The sequence below is a fragment of the Rhinatrema bivittatum genome, chromosome 9 (genome assembly GCF_901001135.1).
Source record: "Rhinatrema bivittatum chromosome 9, aRhiBiv1.1, whole genome shotgun sequence".
Taxonomy (NCBI): domain Eukaryota; kingdom Metazoa; phylum Chordata; class Amphibia; order Gymnophiona; family Rhinatrematidae; genus Rhinatrema; species Rhinatrema bivittatum.
The window spans coordinates 73,410,294-73,422,876 of NC_042623.1; the positions used below are offsets into that span (position 1 = coordinate 73,410,294).

General features: G+C 39.6%; 1 protein-coding gene across 11 annotated transcripts in view; it reads right to left on the reverse strand.

Annotated features, from left to right (window-relative positions):
* Window positions 1–12,583, reverse strand: part of BRD1 (bromodomain containing 1) — a 569,207-nt gene that overhangs the window by 270,985 nt on the left and 285,639 nt on the right. For 8 of the 11 annotated variants that reach the window (XR_003858664.1, XR_003858666.1, XM_029616229.1 and 5 more), the window contains exon 8: window positions 7,225–7,719. The exons of 1 other annotated variant lie outside the window; for it this stretch is intronic. Coding sequence is in view for 7 of the 10 variants with exons in the window: in XM_029616229.1 (XP_029472089.1) it covers window positions 7,225–7,719 (495 nt within the window). In the remaining 3 variants the exon portion in view is untranslated. Of the gene's footprint in view, window positions 1–5,673; window positions 5,736–7,224; window positions 7,720–12,583 lie in introns of all 11 variants that reach the window. 2 more of the 11 variants (XR_003858665.1, XM_029616230.1) reach the window with 2 other exon arrangements.

A 12,583-nucleotide genomic window follows, 5' to 3' on the forward strand; every position in this document is an offset into this window, starting at 1 on the left:
TTGATTTTTAAATTTAAATGAGTTATGTACCAGACAATCCAAACAACACTAGGTTGTTTTGGCTAGTATGGTATTAAAAGACCTTTTGCTATTTCAGGTTTATTTTATATCAATTTGTGTATTTTGTATTTGTTCCTAATGGTGTATACTTTGTGTGTTATGTAATATACTCCTACCCTGGGCCTTTTGGGAGAGGCAGAATACAAAAATGAATAAATAAGAGTATGAAATTTATTTTGCCTTTCAAAGATTGCTGCAAAATTTTGCTGCAATTTCCAAAGCAGTGAGTAAAAGTCAACCATATACAGCTGATAAGAAGCTATGTGGGACTGTACCATAGCATTCTGATAATTTCAGCTCTCAGTGAGATTCAAGGTTTTAGGTTCATGAACTAGGGGCATAGAGGAAATGGTCTTGAGCCATTTCAATGATGGATTCAACAACCACACTACATTTTGGCAATTGGGGCTTCCTAAATCCTATAGCTGCCTATACAATACTTCATATATGTCGTCTTTCCCCACTGTGATAATGATGTGTGGCATTTCACACTGCTTTTAAGTACATCCTAGAAGAGAGGGTGGATGGGTGCTGCCACAAACTCTTTTGGGGAATCAAGGTACTTCAGGAGATCAAGTAAAGGAACCTTAGGTTCTCCTTTTACTTGCAAATCAAAGGGGGGCAGTCCTTAAACCATCTTTTGAACAAAAACTGGGAGGGAAGATACTTAGGTTGAGAATACTTGTTCTTTTGTTGCAGATCTGAAGGGAGATATGTAGAATTATCCCCTTCAGGATTTATGTCTATAGAAAAATGTTTAATATGCCAGAATTCTTAGGAGATTTTTATATATTAAAGAGATAAGGAAGGTCAAGATGGAGCCTAGTTTTTCCTAGGATCGAATTCAAGGGAGAAACTGGCTCAGCTTCCAAGGCTTACATCACTGCCTTAAGTCTTGGAGTGGCTGGTTTAGACAAATGCTCAGAAGCTGAGTTCTTATCCATCTTAGAACACTCAGTGCTACTTGGTGCATATCAGCTGGTGAGATCGAGATACTTAGCAATCAAACCTTAGCACCAATAGTGTGGGAAATATCACCAAAATTCTACCAATTTCATATTTTACAATGCAGATAATTATGGCAATGTAGGCCTCATAGAAGACTGTGCATCCAGAATGGCTCTATTCTGAGACAATGCAAAGGAATTAGGAATGTTATGGGAAGACCACCTCAGAGTTGCGTTAAGACAGTTGGTCTCACAGACCTCCAAGCATAGAGACTTCGGAGTATGAGGACCTGCTGCAATGCCTGGACTCTCAGAGCTACATTAATGTGGAATCTGCCAGAGAATCAGTACAACTCTTTGGAGTCTTTACTCAGACTGAAACTTGGCTCGGGACCTCTTTGGCAGGGACTGGCTACCAGAGGGAAAGTGAATGGCTTTCCAGCTTGTGTGTCAAGCCTTTGAGGCCAGCTTCTTGGAGCTGAGCTTAGGTTTGTAGGGAAAGAAACCATAAAGTCTATCCTTCTGGGACCAAACTCCACTGGCTGACTTCCTAGAGCAGATTTCACAGCCATCAGCCTCATGGTCAATTCCAAGACAAATGCATTAGGCTTTGGGATGGACAGTGATGTAAATCTTTTTATGCACATAATTTGAAGTTGCTGGCCTGCTTTTCTGACATGGTAAAAATAGACAATGCAAAATGAAAAGAAGAAAAAAATGTTTCTTCAGAGAAAACACCTGAGAGAAAAAAATGAAGGAAGGAATATCTTATGCCCCATTTTCCAATGAAAAATTGGGCACAAGGAAATCAGAGGTGGAGGAGAAGAGGCAGAAATTTCACAATGTCAAAAAATAAATACTTTCACAGGGTTGAAAACCTGCTTAGAGAACTAAATGGATAAAATAACATATCTGACCAAGGTCACGAGGAAAAGCACAAAGGTTACAGTGGACAAATGTGGAACCTGCTAAAATACATCCAACTAAGGGGGTCATTTTCAAAAGCGATTGCACACGATCACTAAATGGGGGCAGAGTCAGCCCCGGAAGAAGAGGAGTTGGGGTGGCACCGGGGCAGACGCTGCGGTGACATCGCTGGCGGCAAAAGGTAAGGACCCTTATCGCCGCCAGTTTTGCGCCGAATAGCTACACCTTTTATGGCAGTGGTGCGATGGCTGCCGGCTTTCGCAGGCCCGCCCCCCGCTTCCGCCGGATTTTCTAAAGTCTGTGACCTTAGAAAATCCAAGCCTAAACTAGCAGAAAAAAAACAAACAGACGCTATAGGACAGCCAATACACAGGAAATCATGTCCATAAGCAGAAAAAAACGTGTCTTTTCCAGAAAGCTCTGGAATTTCACTCTGCTCAGCACTATATGCAGTCATATGATACACTTGTTTAACATGGTGAAGCTGCTCGTCTTCATTAAAAAAAAGTGAGCACAAAAAAAAAAAAGTATTTTTATTTTCTCAAGTTACCAAAAGTCAAAACCATGCTTATACTGCTGTTTTAAACATTTTTTTTAAATTACAAAGCTTCAGTTTTCTGTCATCTTATATAGCATTTCAGTCTTCAGATTAAAAAAGTATGGCAAAAATTATATTCACATTGAATATATTATACACTTACAAACTATGTTAAACATGATAAAATGTACAAACTAAAAATGTTACTAAGATGTGTTATCACAATGCAAGTTGAAATGTATAAATATTAGTGCAAACATTTTAAGGTGTCTTACATAAATTTCACTAATCTTGTATTACATGACTATGTACATGAATATATTTTCAACAGATCATAAATATGGACATTTAGTCACCTAAAAATTGTTCATCAGTATAAAAGGGAAAGTATCTAGTTTGATTAGTAGAGCATATTCCATGTTTATGTTAAATGGTGCACATATATAATCTAAAATTTTAAGAGTTCTACTACCATACCAAATTAAATCTATCAGTGAATCAATCACTAGATTTTAGCCATTTGTTTAGTGAAATCCAAAGGCTCAGACAAAATCAGAAAGCAGCTTGCTCATAACATACGTTACTTCCACCAATCAAGAGATAAAATATCACAAGAAAACAAAATTAAAATTACATTTTAGTATAACAATCTTCAACCCCAAAATGTTTAATTGTCTAAAGTGTTAGCATAGGATTAGTTAATTAGGAAATAGTTTTCCAACAGAATTGTAATGTCTTGCTATTGCCAGCAGCAGTTTTAGATCTTTCTCCAACTACCTTGAATATCTGTGGACAGCAATACTTGGAAGTGTTAAATACTTCCTACACAGTTGCCTTGTTGCATCTTACTGGTTTGTAAGAGATGTTATCAGTAACAGTAACAATGATCCAACTGAAATCAATGTGCATGAGCTAAATTGTAATTTTCTTCCTAACGGGCAGATACAGTACAGTGCGCTCTGGCGGAGCGCAGTTATCCCGCGATTGGACGCGCCTTTTGGACATGCTAGCTTTACCCCTTACTCAGTAAGGGGTAATAGCGTGTCCAAAATGCACGTCCAACCCCCCCGAACCTAATAGCGCCCGCAACATGCAAATGCATGTTGATGGCCCTATTAGGTATTCTCGCGCGATACAGAAAGTAAAATGTGCAGCCAAGCCACACATTTTACTTTCAGAAATTAGCGCCTACCCAAAGGTAGGCGCTAATTTCGGCAGACACCGGGAAAGTGCACAGAAAAGCAGTAAAAACTACTTTTCTGTGCACCCTCCGACTTAATATCATGGCGATATTAAGTCGGAGGTCCCGAAAGTTAAAAAAAAAAAAGTAAAATAGAAAAAAAAATTTGAAATAGGCCCGCGGCTCGAAAACCAGAGGCTCAATTTTACCGGCATCCGGTTTCCGACCCCGTGGCTGTCAGCAGGCTCAAGAACAGACGCCGGCAAAATTGAGCATCGGCTGTCAAACCTGCTAACAGCCGCTGCGCCTGTCAAAAAAGAGGCGCTAGGGACGCGCTAGTGTCCTAATTAAAATAAATTAAAATACTGAATCGCGTGCACAGGAGAGTGGCCTGTTTGCCTGCTCTCCCGCTTTTTTACTGTATCGATCCGTAAGAAAGCTAATACAATGATTGTGGGGAAAAGGTGGAACTTGCAATTAGAATAAATATATGGAATAGTTTAAAAATAGCATTTCAATTAATAAATGTCTATTACTACTTATCAATAACTGTAAAATACTAAGCATGTTATTTTCGTATTATGCCAAATTAAAATCAGTCATCTTTATTGCTAAAAGTAAAATTTTAGTCATTTAGAAAATGGGTCATAAAAGTACTGTGACATGTAAAATCATAAAAACCATTATATGTGTTAAGTAATTTGATTAAAGCTCTAGACTGTTTTGATATAATCAGAAAGCAGTTTTCAATAATTTTATCTCAGGCTTTTCCATTGGTAGCTCAAAGCAAGTTACAAAGAGGGCAATACATAACTAAAATATAAAATTTTAAACAAAATACAGTAGTACCTGAATATGATCCAAAATTTTAGCCCTATGACATAGAACATGAAAAGGCATAAAAAGTATAATAAACTACTAAGATTCTCAAAATTAGGCATCTCTGAGTAAGCTGGTTTCAGAATGTCTTCTGGAAATCACCCATTCATTTGGTATAACCGAAATAATGTTATGAGATTAGCAGACTGTAATAGGATACTGGTAATTCCACTTTGTGCAAAAAAACAAGTCTACACTGCTGTCGCATTTACTTTCGACATACAAATTAGCAAAACATACACAGATGATCATTGTCTTTCCACAAACTACAGTGCCAGTTTAGTGACATGATATTAAACATGTCTGACATATTTCCCAATAAACATTTTCTCAGTAAGATTTCTTACCAGATAAATTGTAGTGATCTTATTGAATAAGTATTATGTAAACCACTGTAAGATGTTTGACAACAAGATTACTTAAGTTTTCTGGAAATATTTTACCTCACTTTTATATTCTTCAAAACCCAACCATCTTTATTGCTGATATTATGTGATAAGTGGCAATCAGGACTGATTGTTTCTCATTTGATCTGTGATGCCATTATTTTTTTCACCATTCAGTTTCATGAATTACCTTATTAAACTTTGATGCCAGCAGTTAAGTGTTTAGTGGTATGCAGTCTGGGCTACGAGCACAGATGTAGGAATGAAAACGATCAAACAAAAGAAGGAAAAACTTTTCTTGATGCATACAAAAAGTGAAGCTGTGCCAAACAGTACGTAGTTGAAATAGCTGAATTTAGAAAAATAGAAAAGCAGGTATAGAATATTCCTCTGAGATAGGTCAGAATGAATGATTAACCTGTCAACTAGGATGTAGTGTTGCTTCATATAAATACAGCTGAAAAATCTTAATAGCACCAAAAAGACTGGTTTAAGAAAGATATTTCACTTTGATTGCCATCATCAACTTTAAAAAAGTCTCTTTTTTAAATTTAAATTATTCAGTTTATGTAAATATTCACCATTTATGCAATTCTTTATTTGCTTCTATAATGCAGATGGACTTTCCTTTGCCTGCATGAATTTTCTAGACATTATTTTCATGTCATTTGTCTTTGGAGGAAAAGGCAAAAATAGAGACATTCTGTGTAATTCCAAATTGGACTTTTGTTTGCAGGATGTACTTTAAGAGGATACCTGATGTTTTCCACAAATGGTAAAAAACAGGCTTTTATTGGCAATGGAGTCAGCTCTTTTCTCTGTTTAGAAATGAACAAAAATTGAGACATTCTAAAGTTCTCCATGATCAATTAAACAATATGTACACATTATAGCTTAAAAGACGAATGTATTTTACTTTACTACAATAAAAATAAAAACACAAACAGCTAAAGATAAAAGCAAAAGTACGCTGGAATGCAAATTACTCCGTATTCTATTATCCCTCACCTAGTAGTAACATCTCTAATTTATACCATAAACTTATTTACTGGTAATAAAATCGCCTACTCTTCAGCAAAAATGTTTTTAAAAGTCACAGCAAAATTCTCATTTTCTTTATTTCTTACAATAGCCTGTCACCTTGCTATACTGCCTTCTGCCTCAGATATAAACACAATGCCTAAACACAAATTTTACATACCACAAACTAAAGTGTTATCATATTTCCCTCTTTCATGCTAAACTCCTAATGACAGTTTCGGTTACACAAACAAGCTTCTTCGCCTATGCCAAAGCACCATAATCTTATATTGCTTATGTCTGACAGACTAAATTTCAATTGGAGAGGTCCCTAAGCTTTTGGTATTGGATAAAACAAGAGGGCCATTGAAATAAAGGTCATTTCTACTTTTACAAACATACATTTAGACATTTGGCTATGCATGTGAATATGTGTCTATGAAACCATTAAAGGTGCATACACATAGGCATGCTATTAGCAATTCTTCAGAAATGTACTTGATGAATAACTGATGTTAATGCATTAATGGCATCAGAGCTGAAATGAAAGGTTGCTCTTAGGGTCATTACTATTCATGTAGTTTAATCAATTGGTGAGAGCTTCATTGTTACTCACTGATTGGGATGCAAGGTTAAGAAAGATAAAAGTATACAACTGCAAACAGAAAACTTATCAAGCAAATTTTAAGAAAGTAATAAAAAAGGAATGAAGATAATAAAGGGACAAAAACTGATCGTGACAAAATGTAATAAAGTCATAACCGCAAAACAATATACAGACAGCATGGATAATCGGGCACTAAAATTTTTTGCTTGCTTTTTTTTAATGTGGCATCACTCAGGCACGCCCTTGTAGGGAATATAATGTTAAGTGACACTCTTCCTTATTTCAAGTAGCAGCCTAAATACAAATTGTGCTTTCGATTCTCAAGATATTTAGATTTCAAGGTGTAGAATCCAATGGGGGCTCAAAGCTACCAAAAAAACAGACTTCTGCTGTCAACATCTGAAGCAGCACAGTCCTTTCCAATTTTTGTGAGACTCAAAAAAATAAATAAGTAAATAAAAGTGGAACCCATTGAACTGCATAGCTACTGGCAGTGAAAGAAAATCAGCACTACCAACAGTATGGAGCCCATGGCCTGGGAGCCTGGCAAAATAAAATCCTTGAAAACTAAAAGCTCTAAATAAATCCAAAGCAGCTCTAAATTGTATTTTCATTGTATCCATGATGCCTTAATATACATATATTTAAAATAAAGTAACATGAAAATTTATAACATTTACCTGTGTCTAAGCGCTTGACAGGGGATTCATCATCCAAATCAGAATCTCCACATGCACTCCTCGATCTTTTCCTTGGCTGCAGAAGTGTCTCCAACCTTGGAAGGACTACAGACAAAAAGGTTTTGGTCCCTAGCTGTGGAGAAGTTGGCTGCGTTTCAGTGTTGTTTGCAGACTTTTGGGGGCTTATACTTTTTGATTTGCGGAAGAGAACAGATGTGCGTCTGTTTACATCACATGATGACTCAGCTACTGCAGAAACTGTCGACTCATTGAGATTACTGTCGTTAAGTAAATGTTCTGACGTGTGTCCATTTATCATTTCTTTCTGAATGGAAGGGCTACATGATTCATTATCAAATGTAACTCTCTTGTAAAGCTTATTCTGCTCTGGATTGAGTTCTATTGGTTTGAGGGTTGGTGGTTCTGAATTAGTCTCCGAGTTGGAAGGCAGAGGTAATGCATCAGATGGCTCAAGTTTAGGGGGAGATTTATCTCCTGAAAAAATTATAAATAAAGTATGATTTTTTGAAAACTGTTAATATAAAATATACTATAAAATTTGCTATAAATGCTTAAGCCCAGCAAGAAAGCTCATATTGGGAACATATACCATAAAAATTTTAATACATAAACCCTTGCCAGCAAAGCTTTTTCCTATTTAGCAATGTGGAGGTTAAACTTTGATTAGAAAAAAACAAACCAAAAAACAAATGTTTTGTTAGTTATTATAGAGGTCCCCTTGTTCCCTTGTTGAAATCTAACTGGCTTCATTTAAAATTCATAATGACTCATTTATGGCAATCTAAAATGCTAATTTTAGTTCTTAATATAAAATATTGAAGTTTTATTTAAATAAAATTATAGGTGTGGTATAGCCATTATCTAATTTGGGATTTCATCAGCCACTGTGAAAGCAGATCAGATCAGATGTCAAACATATATGCAATGCATAAAACAGCTAGAAATAAAGTTACAGTAACTGTTTATCTGAGCATTAGACAGTGGCATACCAATTCATGAATGCATTGTGTATTCATTTTATTCAAAACAAAATTGATCCAAACAGTTTAAATGTTTGTCAAATTATACTTTAGTCAAGCAGATCACCACAAAATGTCCAAGGTAGGCAATATGGTATAGATTTATCTACACTTGTGTGCAAAAGTTGAGGCACCCCTGGTCAAATTGTATATTTCAACAAATCTCTAAGTGAACAGAAGCTGGCACAAACTCTACATGATACAAAGTTAAACATATTCAAAGGTGTGGAGAAAATGGTGGCAACACACGAAAAATACCAAAAAATGCACCAAGTTGCCAACCCCGGCTTTAGTTCTGTCCTTAAAGATCAATGAAGCAACACACATTACTCTTCCTTTTCCAAACACATGGGTCAATACAGTAAGGCCGCGTTAGAAAGAGTGCGGCAGTGCCGGGCGCACCCTCGTTTGCCGCACGCAAAGTTCTGATGACATACCGCTCGATACTCTATTGAAATGGCAAACAAATGCAAGCCGCGTCTGCAAAGCGTTAGGCCCACGCAACCCATTTTACTGTATAGGCGCTTAATACAGCGCCTATACAGTATCCTGGGTGCGCTGGTACCTGTCATTTCAAATGACATTTGAAATGGCAGGCACCAGGAAGTGGATCCCAACTTTAACCCATGAAAACCTAAAAACCGAAAATCCCCTCCTCCTGAAGCGGCTCGACATGAGCCAACTTACCTTTTGTTGCTTTTCAGCCCCTTCCCTTCTCTGCCGCCCTCCGGAGGGGGCAGCCGGCGGCGAAAGCGGCTCGCAGCGGTCCCCCCCGCGCAGGTCCCGGTTCTCCTGGCTCGGCAACAGCAACAGCAGTACAATGGCCATCAATTAAAGCAACTTGTCCAGTCTGGGACAAGTTTCCATATCCATTCCCCCTTGTATTCACGTTCTCCACCTGCAGCCACAGCTAGGGCTCCATCCACCCCAATCCTTCCTTCCTTCCTGGCTCGGCCAAATTGTGAAGCGGCTTGCAGCGTGTGTGTATGTGTGTGTGTGTGTGTGTGTGTGTCCCCCCGCGCAGGTCCCGGTTCTCCTGGCTCGGCGTGAGAGCCCACTGTTCTGTGCCCTTTCCGGCACGAGCGGAGCGAAACGTTCTTTCATTGACCGGAGCACCCGATTTGGGCGCTCCAGCCAATGAAAGCACATAGACGGGCGCCCGTGACGTCACGGCGTGCGTCACGCACGCCCGTCTATGTGCTTTCTTGGCTGGAGCGCCCAAATTGACGGGTGCTCAATGAAAGCACGCCCGTCTTTGTGCTTTCATTGGCTGGAGCGCCCAAATCGACGGGCGCTCAGGCCAACGAAAGAACGCTTTGCTCCGCTCGTGCCGGAGAGGGCACAGAACAGTGGGCTCTCACCTCACGCCGAGCCAGGAGAACCGGGACCTGTGCGGGGGGGGGGGGGGGGGGGGGGTCGCTGCAAGCCGCTTCACAATTTGGTCGAGCCAGGAAGGAAGGAAGGATTGGGGTGGATAGAGCCCTAGCTGTGGCTGCAGGTGGAGAACGTGACTACAAGGGGGAATGGATATGGAAACTTGTGCCAGACTGGACAAGTTGCTTTAATTGGTGGCCATTGTACTGTTGTTGCTGTTGCCGAGCCAGGAGAACCGCTGCGAGCCGCTTTCGCCACCGGCTGCCCCCCCCCCCCCCCCCCAGAGGGCGGCAGAGAAGGGAAGGGGTTGAAAAGCAACAAAAGGTAAGAAAACAACAAAAAGTAATGTTGAGTCGCTTCGGGAGGAGGGGATTTTAGGTTTTTAGAGGTTTCCTTTTGGGGGAAAGTTTGCCGCCTACCCTTACCCCTGCCTCTAACGCAGGGGTAAGGGTAGGTGGTAAGTTAGCAGGTTAAACGTGGGGCAAAATGGCAGGGTAAAATAGCGATAGTCGGGGCGCGCATTACTGTATGGGAGGGAATAGCTAATTCGATCGTTTACATCTAATATACATGACGCGTGCGGAAGGGGTTACCCGGTGATTTAAAGAGGCGGTAAGGATGGGTTAAAGGGGATAGTGTATCTCGGGTTGGACTAACGCGGCCGAAAAGTGAGTAGAAAGCGGGTTAGGAGCAGGGTAACCGCGGCCCCACTTTACTGTATCGAGCTGACAGTCTGTATTCAGAATTTGAAAGCATCAATTATAGTAGCTGTAGGTCCCCCAATACAGTCCCTGTTTCACCTCAAGGCTACGACAGGGGAATGGAGTAAGCGGGGGCAACAATCTACCTCAGAAACAAACCATATTTAATTGACAGAACATATAATGGCTACTCACAGCAGAGAACCTAGGAGAAACAGTAGTTACATACCAAACAGGAAAGTACTTCATTTGCATTGCATGAATAGGGCTAGCAACTTCCCAGAGAATAATTTCATCATCTAATGATATACTTGCACAGATTATAGTCCTAGGAAAGTTAAAAAAAAAATTGTACCAAAAAGAACATCTGACAAAACCATCCAATCACCACCTAGAGAAGAAAAGTAATGAATGAGTAGAGACCAGTCACATAGTCCAAAGGAAGGTAAAGTTTTCCACAAATATTTTTCACATTTAAATTTGTATTGTGTTTTATGTTAGGTGAGTTACTGCTACTCAATTGGATTGCAATCATTTATCATTTTTCTTTCTGAGGCAGTGATGGGTTGGTTCTTTTTTTTTTTTGACATTTAAATCCCTCATCAGCATTCTGAGATCAGTAATTCATAATCATATGACTCCATTCATGCTTTTATCTTCACTGTTCCACACATTTTCCCCTGGTTTCTATGCACAATTTTTATAATTTTATTGTGTAAAATCCAGCATATTTTCCTATTTTGTTTAGTTTTAATATCTTTAAAGGATGCAGATTACCAGGATGGGTTATGTTATCACACCTTTCACATGCCAGAATATGGGTAAATGCGCTTCCCTAAGACTTTTTTTTTTTAGATTTAAAGTCCTATTGTGCCTTCTGATTGGTTAGTTATTTCCACGTGATTGGACTCATTCATTAATTTTCTTTCTAGATGATGATTGGTTGGTTTTGTCACATGTTCTTTGTGGCGCAATTAGTTGAACCTTCCTAGGATTATGTATGTGCAAGTTTAACATGTAGGTGATAGAACTATTCTCTGGGAGGTTGTTACCCATACTGAGAAATTACTACTTACCTGATAATTTCCTTTTCCTTAAGGTGGATAGATTGATTCAGGACCAGTGGGGTTATGCACCTCTAAGAGCAGATGGAGACGGAGCAAACTGACATCACAGTACATATAGTCCTGCTGTGACATTAGCCTGCCAGTATTCTCTTCAAAAGCAACTATGGACAGAATAGCAAAAAGTTTGATTAAAAACAGACAACCATTTCTGTACTCAACCAACAAGAAACACTGAACTCCGGTAAGAACTTATGCATACTAGGCTAGGAACTGGATGAACCCTTACCAGTAATCCCCTGGAACATGTAGCCACACAATCATTCAACAGCCAAGGGCGGGAAGCTGAATCCATCTATCCACCTTAAGGAAAAGGAAATTATTGAGCAGGTAGTAATTTCTCATTTCCTAGCATGTGGATAGATGGATTCAGGACCAGTGGGATGTACCCAAGCTACTCCTGAATAGGGTGGAAGGCTGCCTGCAGTCCAGTCAACACTGCACGTGCAAAGGCTGCATCCTTCCAGGCCTGCACATCCAAACAATAATGCCTGGAAAAGGTGTGTAAGGAGGACCACGTCACAGCTTGGCAAATGTTGTCAGGAGACAACAATCTAACCACCGTCCATGACACAGCCTGTGCCCTAACCTGAGCAGCAATGGCTTTTCAGCAGCCATATATGTGGCCAAAACTAATCTCCTTAACCCAGCAAGCTATAGTAGCCCACAAAGCAGGCTCACCTTGTTTGCCTCCAACATGAAGGACAAACTGGCGATCTGTCTTTTGAAAACGTTTAAAAACCTCCAGATACCTGACGACATGTCTCGACATCCAAAGGACGCAACAGGTGATATTCCTCCGCATCTCTTTCCCTATCCAGGGACAACAGGGAAATGGACTGATTCAAGTGAAAATCCAAGACCACTTTAGGCAAAAAAGAAGGAACAGTTCACAGCTGTATCGCCCCTGGAGTCACCCAAAGGAACGGCTTCCAGCAAGACAAGGCCTGCAGCTCGGAAATTCAACATGCAGAATATATCACTACCAGAAAAAACGTTTTCAAAGTCAGTAACCACAATGAAAGGCTATGTAATGGTCAAAATGTAGGGCCTGCCAAGAAATCCATCACCAGATTAAGGCTCCACAAGGGTACCAGAAACCGCAAGGAAGGACAGAGAT